The following is a 13956-nucleotide window of genomic DNA, read 5'->3' as shown; positions in this document are numbered from 1 at the left end:
TCAATGTATTTTTTTTTTTTAATTTTCAAGTAATGAAAAATTATGTTTTTTATTAAAAAAGAAGTTTTGATTATAATAGCTAAAAAAAATAAATAAATAAATAAAAATAAAAGTGTGGCACCACTCCTTGGTGTGTCACGAAACCACACTTGTATGATAAAAAATAACGTGATGTTTATGTGGCGGTGGAGGGAATACGGTTTCGATGACACCACTCCTTCCCGCCTTAGTATTTACCCCTTCAGTTTTATAGTTTATTAAATTTGTTATTTTTATTTTAAGAGTTTAGGTCATTTTTGATCACTTAACTTTTGGTTTTTTTCTCATTTGGTCACTTAACTATTTTTAAGTTTTAAAAGGTCATCAAACTTTTGATTTTGTACTTATTTAGTCACTTAACTTTTGATTTGGTTATATTTAGTCACCCAACTTTTAGATTTGTGTTCATTTAGCCAACTAATTTTTAAAATTGTGCTCATTTAGTCATTAAACTTTTAAAAAAATTTAAAAGTTTAGTAATTAAATGAACACAATTTTAAAAGTTTGGTGACTAAACGTGACCAAAATAAAAATTAAGTGACTAAATAAGCATAAAATCAAAAGTTTGATAACCCTTTAAAATTTAAAAAGAACTGAGCAAATAAACACAAAATCAAAAGTTATTTAATTTTTTTTTTTTTTTTTGGATCGTTATTACCTAAATTGAAGTGACCTAGCAACGCACTACAGTCATACTAGTGGGAAGTTTCACACACATAAACCCTTTCTTTACCCTTAGCTAGAGGAGCAGGAGAACAGTTGCTTGGTGAATCTATTTATCAATAACAATGGCGATGGCATCAAGATTATGGGCATCCAAAGCTGCTTCATACCTCAAGATCGCTACTTTCAACAGAGGTTTTGCTTCTGGTAATCACTCCACTTCCATCACCTTTCTACACTACATTTGATTTCATTGTTTCCCCCCCAGATTTCCATGTGATCTAGAGTTTTCTTACGTTCAAGATCTTATACTCTTATCTACTATCTAGAACACACAATTTTGTATGATCCGTCTAGAAAAACGTTACAGCTTGATAGTTTTCGTTAATTTTTGAATCGATTTAGAGGAATTCTCTTTTAGAAATGAACATGCTCGATCATGTGAAGTGATCTAGTTTCTCGATGTGTGCGCGAGAGTTCTGGTTACATGCATCTTCGAATTTCATCATGTTCATAATGTGAGCATCAATCTGGATTACTAAATCCTACATAGAGACGATTCTAAGCCCTTAATAGTAAGTTAACAATACTTCCTGGCGCACCAAAGGCGCTGAAGATTGTAATGTTGTTTTGTGGTATGTCTGATGTCTGAATCGTTTCTACCTGCAAAACTGGAAGATCTGGACATTGTCAGGATTCCAATTTAGGGAAAATCCAGTCATGATACAGGAAAATACCAATATTATGAAATTCAATCATAGATGGTATCCTGTCCCATTAGACAAACCTTTTATTCACTGAATAAATTCGAAAAAAGTACATTTAACTATACAGACTTATAACCTGATTGTGTATTGGTTTCAGTTGTGAAGGATCTAAAGTATGCAGATTCACATGAATGGGCAAAAATTGAAGGCAAGTGTGTGACAATAGGGATTACAGATCATGCTCAGGATCACTTGGGAGATGTGGTGTATGTTGAGTTACCAGAAGTAGGGACAGATGTAACACAAGGTAGTGGTTTTGGTGCAGTTGAAAGTGTTAAGGCTACTAGTGATATTAACTCTCCTGTTTCTGGCAAAGTCGTTGAAATCAATGAACAACTCACCAGCTCACCTGGCTTGGTAACTTTTTCATTGCTCCTTTTTTTGAGATATAATTAATAAAATTTACATTTGGCCCCTTTAGTAAGACATAAATAAGACAATGTTTCTTTTTCTTTACATTTCCTAGACTTTCTGTATTAAGTCAAAATAAACACCCATATGCAGCTCATGGGATTAAGGCCTTCAGATAAATCATGTTCAAAAAATATTAGAGCAAATGATGTCACACTTAGGGAAATATAAGTGAAGGAAAGCTATTGAATCTCGTCTCCATTAAGTTAAAAAAAAAAAAAAACAAGACATAGTTTTGGGCTTTTGGCCACTTTGTTTTATTGAAAATTTCTATTGTGTCATTGTACCTTGATCCAATCATTTTTTTTTTCTCACACAAATGATTTGTCAACTAAAAAGGAGAGTTGACCAGTTTACCCTTGTAAAAAATGTTAGGGTTAAATCCAAGAAATAGCAATGTACTTTTGTTGATTTATTTATTTCAACTTTTTAACTTCCATGTTTTCTTATTAGGAGATTGTACTTTGAATGTATAATAATGTCTTAATAAGAAAAAAAGAAAACAAAACTACAATGCTATATTTTGATGGATTTTTCAGAGTATGCTTTATTAAGATAAAGAAAAGTACAATATGGTAATAAACAATAAATGACAGAACAATGTGGAATATGGACTTGCTGTTCTCGTACATGTAAAAGACGAAAATGCCCCTGCCCCTCTCCTATAATCCCTCATCATCGAAAATAGCCTTAGAAACCTTGTCTAGTGACTTTAGTTTCTAATCTAATAAAAAGTTAACTAATGTTTTCAGGTAAACGGAAGCCCATATGAGAATGGATGGATTATAAAAGTTGAGATGAGCAACACTGATGAGGTAAAATCTCTAATGGACTGCGATCAGTATTCAAAGTTTTGTGAAGAAGAAGATAACCACTAAGCTAACAGTGATGTGCTCCAAAATGACAAAATAATTCCCATGGTGACTCGACTTGACAATTGTTAATTGGAGTTTTCTGTAATTTCGGTTGGGTGTTCGCTTCATTTGTGAAAATGTTTTGGATTCTTTTTAAATGGTGTCTCTTTTGAAAGAAGTGTTGTATGAAAAAAAAACTGTTTCTTTTTTGGATTGAATAAACTGTGTGAGAGTAGACGAGCATTCTACACTTGAGGAAGAAAAAATTGAGATATCATAGTCACCAATAACCCTCAATAGATATGAAGCAAATACTACATCATTGAGCCAAAATCTCAACTATTAACAATCTAGATAAACATATTTATAAAAAAAAGTAAGACATACAAAATTATGATAAACAGAAGAATTAAATTGGCCGACCGACTATTTGCATTTTTCTATAATGTCCCTAAACAAAGAGCTTTTGTCCCTGGTTATAACATATAACAGGTCATATAATGCTTATATGGACAGTTTTTTACGAGCTAAACATGTCGTAATGGTATAAAGAAGACATGATTTGCTTGTATCTTTTGGGTTGATGGTAATTGTAACTATATTCTGTTGTATTTAAATTTTTAGAGTAAATTATTGAAACCGTCCCTATGGGTTCGATCAAAATTGTAAGTTTAGTCTCTAACTTTTATTTTGCACTCGGATCGTCCATCTGGTTTGATTTTGTTGTATTTTTCGTCCATATGGTTTGGTGAAAATTGCACGTTTGATCCCTGTTTTTTTGTATGTAAGAGACGAAAAACACAATAAAATCAAACCAGAGAGATGATGTGAGTGCAAAATAAAAGTTAAGGACCAAACTTGTAATTTTGACTAGCCGGTTTCAATAATTTACTAAAATTTTTAAATAATTTCATTTTGTTTTGTATTTAGTCCAGCATTTAACGCATTATATATATTATTAATTGCTAAAAAATGGTGGTGAATAGGATGAGTCAGGCTTATCTTTCCTACCGCCTTAATATTTCCTAGACGTTGTCTTGTAATCGTTTTCCATTAATCCCTACCCTTTTGCCTTGTCCCATATCAACTTAGATGCAACCATTAGGACCTATAACACTTATACAAAGTGTTTACATGTTCCTAAGTGTCCCAACTTATTTTGTTAAGTTATTATTTGGCTAAATAGTTATATATATGCTCATTATATGATAACTAGGCTCGTGCGTGTGAACAAGTCTCCATTTGCCAACTAGCACGGTACCCGATACTTCAATCCAATCCACTCACCACAAGTGAGTTCATACCCCATTAATTAACATTTTAAATGTTTTTAAATGTTTTAAATACTTTATGGGGGGGGGGGGGGGGATACAAGTTAAACACTTACAGTTATTACATCAATCACATGTGATTACATTAATCACATGTGATTAATAACTAGAAAACCAATGATTATATCACTGTTCAAACTATTTATCAAACTGTTTCACTTCAAAATGTTTTACAAACTCTTTTTACTTATCAAATGCTTTTATTAAACTTTGTTTTACTTCTATTAAATTTCATGCCCATATATGTATAGATATATAAGAAATTTTTAAAGGGCTTAGGAAGGCTATCCACCCTATTTCCTTTTCGCGCATTGAGATGTGGTCTGGTGGGATTTCGGGTAGTCGTCCGAAGGTCGTTTCAATATTAGTTATGTATCAAATATACATATATAGACATAAAAGTACTTCCACATTCATAATTATCAGTACACCATCAGTAAGTTACCATCGGGGTAACATAGGATCATACTACTACAATTTCTAGATAAATGAGTCAGTTTATTCATGAGTTAATACTTATTACTACGAGTACTTATACAACTATACTAGAAAGAAAACATATACAACTATACTAGAAAGAGAACATATACAACTATACTAGACAGAGAACATATACAACTATACTAGAAAGAGAATATATACAACTATACTAGAGGAAGAACATATACAACTATACTAGAACAGTTCATTTCATTACATATACAAGAATACGTTAACAATTGTGATCCACTGTATCGGAGCATGCCTTAATTGTCATGGCCCGAGTTGTAGCCAGAATTCTCTTGGAGGGAGAGTGTGAGTTTGCGTATAGATCTATACTGGATTGACTATCATACACCTTGCTGCTAGCTACAGCCGGACCTGCAGGTCTGCGGGTGCCAAACGTCATTCCGTTATTACGACCATTCATATGTCGTTATTACCAGTCGATAGTATGGTGCAATTTATCACATGATACCTTAATATAAATTCGGTTTAAGGTAGTTAGTACAGAAGTAGTTCTTATAATACAAAAACTACAGTACTACAATGATTTACCCATTACATATTTTAGTGATAACCTCACTTAAACGTTAATGTACAAACTATATTTTGTTAAATGATAGTTACACTTGGGAAATTACACACTTTTACATCAAACGAGCATACAAAACGGTTAAGCCTTGGTAGAAGGCTACTTTAATAGAAAATATAGGTTTTTCTGAGAGATTCAAACTTTTACAAACAATTACAAACCTTTACATACATTTTACAAACTTATACTTGATACATGTTCAAACATTTTTGGATGACAAATACCGACACTAAAATACTTATGAACTCACCAGCTTAATGCTGATAAACTCTATCAAAATAACTTGTATTCTCAGGTCATCAGTAGACAGGTACCGAGGCCAGCTTTTGAGAAGATGGAGCGCATCCAAGACTCATCTTATTATTTTGATATACATTATTTTTGGTGTCTATACTGTACAGAACACGCTTGTATTAAAATTATATATTTAATGCAATGGATGATGTTGTTTGCTTATTTACATTTACTGTGTTGTGATACTTTACATGACGTCCTCCGCCCCAGAACGTTTCCGCTATTCTTGGTTTTGGGGTGTGACAGATTGGTATTAGAGCGTTGTTTATAGTGAATCAAGTATATCAACCCATAAAACATATACTAAACTATAACCCCATTTGGGATTAAAACACTCTGACCAAGAGTCTATACTTTAAATATTAAGATATTTAATTAAGTATACTAGTCGGCATTCATACTAAAATCAGTGTCACAATGACAGGAACAAAAGTATTACGATTGTTAAGTATCACATGTAAGCTAGGGGATGTATGGTCAGTCCTGGGAATGGCATAGCCTGATCAACTATGCTGGTCCGAGGAGTGATTAGCATATGCCCTAGAATGGTTGTGATGTGTTAACAAGTCTAAAAACTTACCAACAATAACACAAGAAGATCAGTAGAACCTAAACTTAAAATACTATAGGTGTATTTTGTACTACTAACTACATATATACTATATCTTTATACCTCTCTTCTCGCGTAGATTTAAATGGCTGGATTCCATCACGGCGACCCGTACTTTCCAAATGAAGGCAACGCAGGATGGCTCGAAGCAGAGTCTGATGATGAGCACCAAATTCCGTTGGATGATCATTAAGCTGAAGGCTTCTCGGATGGATCAGACTCTGAGCCCGAAGTTAATAACCTACCTCCAATAGGTCAAGCCCCGAACAACAACCCTCGACCAACTTTTCCAGGTCCCACTCCCTTGTGGGTAGATAACTTGAATCGCTGGAGTGACGAACAGGGTCAACCCTTACCATACATTGCGGACCGAAGCTTTTACAATGTCAGCGAAGGTGGTTCTGCTGACTGAGCTCTGCCCATCATAATCCGCAGAATAGCTCGTAATGTTGAGCAAGGTCGAGCAGCCATCGACCGGGTCGTGGAGATTGATGCCAACTCTGGTGTCAACACAGTTCGTATTCGCCATCTCGAAGAAGACATGGAACGGACCCGGAGAACCAATGAAACCCTACAGCAACATCTGGTTGCCTCTCAAGCAGAAGTCATGGAACTTCGAGCTCGTCAAAGAGCTCATGAGCGACACCTTCGAGAGGTGGTCCGTCAAATGAGAGACCTCAGGGTTCTCCCGAGGAATACTCATCGTCATTAGATGATGTCTAGTACATCATTATATTTTGGGTTAAGGATTAGCCTTTAACATCTGTGCTCTAAGTAGCACTTATCTGTAAAATATTCCTAACTTTCAGTACCCTAATTAGGAATCTAAGAACTGTCAAACTTTCCGTATGGTATGATGTAAGACCTACTGTTAGGTCAATTTTCATTAAACTCGTTACATCAGTAATACCAGTATTATTGACAACTACCTACTCTGTGGGAAGAATCTTTACACTTGTGTTTTCCTACTAATCTTTCTTGTTATGATCTCAAACACTCATTCAATTGTTGGGCTATGGTTAGTTAGTCCATGTGTCACTCTCACCTTACTTACAAATTGATTCTTACCACTTTTCTCATCTTTATAAACTTATAGCTGAAAGATGCCTCCTCGCAAATCTCCCCAGAATAACCCTACACCTACACCGCCTCCTCCACCTCCGGTCATCGATACAGCAGCCCTAAATGATGTCGTAGCTGCAGCAGTGGCAACTGCCATGGCACAATATCACTCTATTGATGCCAGCAGAGGTGGAACCCCTGTAAACTCTATTCCGGTTGAAACTCCTGTGCGCTCGAGAGAGTGCTCTTACAAGGATTTCACCAAATGCAAGCCGAAGTCCTTTCATGGGACCGGCGGAGTCATTGCTCTCTCGCAAAGGTTCGAGAAGACTGAATCAGTCTTCGAAATTTGTTCATGCCCTGCTGCGAGCAAAGTCAAATATGTTGCATGCACCTTTGAAGGAAAGGCCCTGATGTGGTGGAACGGCCACGTTAAAGCTCTAACTCTCGTCGTGGCCAACGACATAGGCTGGGAACCAATGAAAGACTTCATGATTGAGGAATACTGCCCGAGGGTCGAGATCCAGAAACTAGAGCAGGAGCTTTGGAGCCTAACCATGAAGGGCACCAACATTGTTGCTTATACCGCCAGATTCAGCGAACTGTTGGCCCTCTACCCTAGTATGGTTCCCACTGAAGGGAAAAAAATCGAAAGGTACATATGGGGGCTAGTGCCTCCGTATCAGGGGAATGTCCTATCATCAAACCCCGCTACCTTCGACAATGCCAAGCGACTGGCACAGCGACTCATTGACCATGGTGTCAAAACCCCTGCAACCACAACAATCCTAGCCATCCCGGAACCCTCCAAACCCGCTGACACCAAGCGGAAGTTCTGGGATGATAAGAAGAAGCAGCGAGATGACAAAAAGCAGCAAATTGTGGTAGTGCATGTCGTGGTAACCCCTACTGCTGCTAATGCTCCGATGAAGCAGTATGCTGGAAGTTTGCCAAAGTGCAACAAATGCAACTTCCACCACAACGGCCCCTGCTGTGAAATGCAGTGCTCTAACTGCAACAGGAAAGGATACACCGTCCGTTTCTGTAAGTTCCCGGCACAACCGATCACACAAGTCCCCGGCTCTGGCGCGAGCCCGACCTGCTATGGATGTGGCGAAGCAGGCCACTTTAAGAGGGACTGCCCCAAGGCGAAGAATGTTGGGGGAGCAGGGAGGGTACTAGCTATAGGCCACAGGGAAGCAATTGTTGACCCGACAGTGGTGACTGGTACGTTCCTCCTCGATAACTCCTATGCATGCATTATGTTCGATAGTGGAGCGGAACGAAGCTTCGTGAACCATAAATTTGCTCGCATGCTTAAACAACAACCACACGCACTTAAAGAACAATTCACAGTAGAAATGGCTAACGGAAAAATTGAAAGTACGAATAGCATATACTTAGGTTGTATCCTAACCCTAGAGAACCATTCATTCCCAATCGACCACATGCCGGTCTCAATAAAAAGCTTCGACGTTATCATCGACATGGATTGGTTGAGTCTTCATCGCGCCGACATCATGTGCTTCGAGAAAGCAGTCCGTTTAAACCTCCCATCTAGCGAAACTCTTATCGTCTACGGTGACATACCTGGTGCGAGTCTTCGCATTATATCAAGTATTCAAGAACAGAAATATATGCGCAAAGAATACCACGTATTCCTTGCTCACGTCGTCGACACGAGCCTCGAAACGAAAGAACTAAAGAACATTCCAGTAGTGAGCGACTTCTCCAACATTTTCCCAGAAGAACTACCTGGATTACCTCCGCAATGACAGGTCGAGTTCAGAATCGACTTAGTCCCAGGAGCTACCCCAGTAGCCAAGTCGCCCTACCGCTTAGCACCAGCAGAGATGCAGGAATTATCTGGTCAACTTAACGAACTGCTCAGCAAGGGCTTCATAAGACCAAGCTTCTCACCTTGGGGAGCACCGGTTTTGTTCGTTAAGAAAAAAGACGGATCATTCCGTATGTGTATCGACTACAGAGAACTCAACAAACTGACGATCAAAAATCGTTACCCTCTGCCTCGCATAGACGATGTATTTGACCAACTGCAAGGGGCGAACTATTTTTCCAAAATTGATATAAGATGCGGATATCACCAGTTACGGGTGCTAGAGGAGGATGTTCCAAAGACAGCCTTTCGAACTCGTTACGGATACTACGAGTTCGTGGTGATGCCATTCGGATTGACCAATGCGCCCGCAGTTTTCATGAACCTGATGAACAGAGTATGTCGACCTTACTTGGATCAGTTCGTCATCGTTTTCATTGACGACATCCTGATCTACTCCCGAAGTAAGGAAGAGCATGGCGATCACCTGCGACAAGTTTTAGGAACTTTATGAATGGAGAAACTCTATGCGAAGTTCTCGAAGTGTGAATTTTGGATCCGAAGAGTCGAATTCTTAGGACACGTGGTAAGCGAAGAGGGAATCCACGTGGACCCATCCAAAATTAAAGCCATTGAGAACTGGTCAGCACCGAAGACACCTACTGAAATTCATCAATTTCTAGGCCTCGCTGGCTACTACCGCAGATTCATTCAGAACTTCTCCCGAATAGAGAAACCTCTTACAACCCTGACCCAGAAAGGCGTGACCATTGACTGGGAAGAGAAACAAGAGAGAGCGTTCCAAACGCTCAAGCGAGCCTTGTACACCGCACCAATACTATCTCTCCCTGAAGGGATAGAAGACTTCGTAGTCTATTGCGATGCATCGAACCAAGGGCTCGGGTGTGTTCTGATGCAGCGAGGTAAGGTCATCGCCTACGCCTCCAGACAGTTGAAGACACACGAAGTTAACTACACGACCCATGATCTTGAACTGGGAGCAGTGGTGTTTGCTCTGAAGATCTGGAGACATTACTTGTATGGAATGAAAAGCATTATCTTTACCGACCACAAGAGTTTACAACACATATTCGATCAGAAGGAGCTCAACATGAGACAACGACGGTGGGTCGAGCTACTCAGTGATTACGAATGCGATATTCGTTATCATCCGGGTAAAGCCAACGTAGTAGCAGTCGCCCTAAGTCGGAAGGAATATTCTGGTCGCAGGGTCAAGTCATTGTCAATAACCATCCATTCACACTTGTCTAATCAAATTCAGGCGGCCCAACTTGAAGCCATGAAACCTGAAAATGTGACGAGTGAATCCCTCAGAGGAATGGACAAGAGTTTAGAAGCCAAGGGTGACGGAGCCTTATATTTCATGGACCGGATCTGGACACCGAAAAACGGTGGTTTCCGAGACTTGGTCATGACCGAGGCGCACAACACTCGGTATTCCGTCCATCCAGGTTCAGATAAGATGTATCTGGATCTTAAAAAGCTATACTGGTGGCCTAATATAAAATCAGAGATTGCTACCTTCGTAAGTAAATGCCTTACTTGCACAAAGGTAAAGGTCGAGTACCAGAAGCCCTCTGGTTTACTGCAACAACCAGAAATTCCAGAATGGAAGAGGGAGCGGATCACTATGGATTTCATAACCAAGTTGCCCAAGACAACGGGTGGACTTGATACCATATGGGTCATCGTCGATAGATTGACCAAGTCTGCACACTTCCTGCCTATCAAAGAAACCGGCAAGATGGAGAAACTTACGAGAACATACATTAGGGAAATCGTACGGCTACATGGTGTGCCTATATCCATTATCTCCGATAGAGATAGTAGGTTCACCTCGAGATTCTGGCAATCACTACAACATTCCCTGGGAACAAGGCTAGACATGAGCACAACCTACCATCCACAGACCGACGGACAGAGTGAGAGGACAATCTAGACTTTAGAAGATATGTTGCGTGCTTGTGTAATTGACTTTGGAAAAGCGTGGGATACCCATTTACCGCTCGTCGAATTTTCCTACAACAACAGTTATCACACGAGCATAAAGGCAACACCATTTGAAGCCCTCTACGGCCGAAAGTGCAGATCCCGTCTGTGTTGGGCTGAGGTGGGTGATACCTAATTAGCCAGGGGGCAAGCTTCAGACAGTACTCTCATCGGTCCATAGATCATTCGGGAAACGACAGAGAAAATCGTTCAGATCCGTGAACGATTGAAAGCCTCTAGAGACCGACAGAAGAGCTACGCTGATAAGCAAAGAAAACCTTTGGAATTTCAGGTGGGAGACCGAGTCCTTCTCAAAGTCTCACCCTGGAAGGGCTTGATACTCTTCGGTAAGCGTGGGAAGCTTAATCCGAGGTACATAGGGCCTTTCGAGATTCTCGCAAGAGTCGGCCCCGTAGCTTACAAACTCGATCTACCTGACACAATTCGTAACGTACATTCTACATTCCACGTATCTAACTTGAAAAAGTGTATGTCCGACGAGACTCTCGTAATCCCATTCGACGAGATCGAGATCAACGAGAGCCTCAACTTCGTGGAAGAACCTATAGAGATCATGGACCATGAGGTCAAGCAGATGAAACAAAGCCGTATCCCTATCGTGAAGGTTCGCTGGAACGCCAAGCGATGACCGGAATTCACTTGGGAATGCGAGGATCAGATGAAACTGAAATACCCTCATCTTTTCGCTTAGTTATTTGTAACTTCTTATTTGCTTAAATTCTAATTTCGGGACGAAATTCCTTCTAACGGGGGGATGATGTGACAACCCGAAATTTCCATTCTATACAAACAGTATCACTTCAATAGAGGTTATAACAGTCATAATCAATTTTCAAACTTTTCGTATAAGTTGGAGTAATTTAGGGTTTACACTTCAGTAAACATCAGGAGAGTGGCTGCGCTACGGTTTTGTGCAACACTGTTATTCCAACACTCGGATATATTAGAAATCATTTCCGGGATAAAAATATTTTCTGTCAAAATATTTCAGGACTATAAATAGATTTCTGAACTAAATTCATTCATTATTCACATTTCCAACTAGAGAATAGCCACTTTCTCTCTCATTGATCTTCGGGTTTTCATCCCAAATCGTGAGTCTACTTTCCTAAATGTGTTTTAATGCTTGTTATATGCTTTATAACATTTTTTACATGTCTAAAATACAAGATCCGGGAGTTTACCGCCCAAGAACGTTCTTGGGGAGTAAACTCCAAAACGAAGCCTAAAGGCTATCTAGTCTCGTTTTCTTGTTAGGTAGCTAGTTAAGGACATTGTGTATAAACATTTGAGGCTAGAAATCATTCTAGAACACCAAGCTTTTGGAGTTTACGGCCCAAGAGTTTCTTGGACCGTAAGCACCATTTTCAAGGGCCAAAGTGAGCCCTAAATCACCCCTAAGGCTTAAGACATTTACCCTCTAATGCTTGTAGCTAATTTGGACACCAAAACACTTCAAGATCATCCCTAAAAGGGAGTTTATGGCCAAGAAATACTCTTGGGCCATAAACTCCAAGTGAAGGCACAAATGTGTGCCTAAAGTCCCCCTTAGCCTAAATCAAAAACCTAGAAGCTATCCTTTATGTACAAGTGACTTAAAAGAATTAAAACATCCACCCCATAGGAGTTTACGGCCGTAAACTCTAGGGGTTAAGGTCTTTAGGCCGTAAACTCCTTTATGGAGCATTCTAGGGCCTTAAACTACTTCAAGGATTATTCCACATATGCTAGGCTTATTCTAGGATTAGTTTAGCACCTTAAAACACCCAAAACCACCAAGAGTGGAGTTCACGGGCGTAAACTCAAGGAGTTTATGACTGTAAAATCCAAGGGTGGGGTTTGTTGGGTGGTAAACTCTTATACAAGGTCCTTGGAAGCATTAAACCCTTTTGCCTTGTCCCATATCAACTTAGATGCAACCATTAGGACCTATAACACTTATAAAAAGTGTTTACATGTTCCTAAGTGTCCCAAATTATTTTATTAAGTTATTATTTGGCTAATTAGTTATATATATATGCTCATTATATGATAACTAGGCCCGTGCATGTGAACGAGTACTTATACAACTATACTAGAAAGAAAACATATACAACTATACTAGAACGAGAACATATACAACTATACTAGACAGAGAACATATACAACTACACTAGAAAGAGAATATATACAACTATACTAGAGGAAGAACATATACAACTATACTAGAACAGTTCATTTCATTACATATACAAGAATACGTTAACAATTGTGATCCACTGTATCGGAGCATGCCTTAATTGTTATGGCCTGAGTTGTAGCCAAAATTCTCTTGGAAGGAGAGCGTGAGTTTGCATATAGATCTATACTGGATTGACTATCCTACACCTTGCTGCTAGCTACAGCCGGACCTGCAGGTCTGCGGGTGCCAAACGTCATTCCGTTATTACGACCATTCATATGTCGTTGTTACCAGTCGATAGTATGGTGCAATTTATCACATAATACCTTAATATAAATCCGGTTTAAGGTAGTTAGTACAACAGTAGTTCTTGTAATACAAAAACTACAGTACTACAATGATTTAACCATTACATATTTTAGTGATAACCTCACTTAAACGTTAATGTACAAACTATATTTTGTTAAATGATAGTTACGCTTGGGAAATTACACACTTTTACATCAAACGAGCATACAAAACAGTTAAGCCTTGGTAGAAGGAGACTTTAATAGAAATTATAGGTTTTTCTGAGAGATTCAAACTTTTACAGACAATTACAAACCTTTACATACATTTTACAAACTTATACTTGATACATGTTCAAACATTTTTGGATGACAAATACCGACACTAAAATACTTGTGAACTCATCAGCTTAATGTTGATAAACTCTTTCAAAATAATTTGTATACTCAGGTCATCAGTAGACAGGTACCGAGGCCAGCTTTTGAGAAGATGGAGCGCATCCAAGACTCATCTTATTATTTTGATATACATTA

The 13956-nt window shown here is 38.8% G+C and overlaps 1 protein-coding gene across 1 annotated transcript; it reads left to right on the top strand.

Moving 5' to 3' along the window:
* The first annotated feature begins 720 nt into the window (after positions 1-720).
* LOC145037433 (glycine cleavage system H protein 2, mitochondrial-like) lies at positions 721-3031 on the top strand. Its single transcript, XM_078986083.1, has 3 exons — positions 721-909; positions 1567-1826; positions 2633-3031. The coding sequence occupies exons 1-3, from the start codon at positions 828-830 to the stop codon at positions 2756-2758; spliced, it is 468 nt and encodes a 155-aa protein (XP_078842209.1). The 5' UTR covers positions 721-827; the 3' UTR covers positions 2759-3031.
* The last annotated feature ends 10925 nt before the right edge of the window (positions 3032-13956 follow it).

The sequence above is a fragment of the Lactuca saligna genome, chromosome 3 (assembly GCF_052625555.1).
Source record: "Lactuca saligna cultivar CGN05327 chromosome 3, ASM5262555v1, whole genome shotgun sequence".
Lineage (NCBI taxonomy): Eukaryota > Viridiplantae > Streptophyta > Magnoliopsida > Asterales > Asteraceae > Lactuca > Lactuca saligna.
Note: the sequence above shows the minus strand (reverse complement) of the source record. Positions and strands in the feature narration are given on the sequence as shown.

Bases quoted from the DNA above. Each gene is read 5' to 3' on its own strand.
- LOC145037433 (XM_078986083.1), top strand. From the start codon at position 828: ATGGCGATGGCATCAAGATTATGGGCATCCAAAGCTGCTTCATACCTC. The intron at 910-1,566 runs GTAATCACTCCA...TATTGGTTTCAG, and splicing joins CAACAGAGGTTTTGCTTCTG to TTGTGAAGGATCTAAAGTAT. The intron at 1,827-2,632 runs GTAACTTTTTCA...TAATGTTTTCAG, and splicing joins TCACCAGCTCACCTGGCTTG to GTAAACGGAAGCCCATATGA.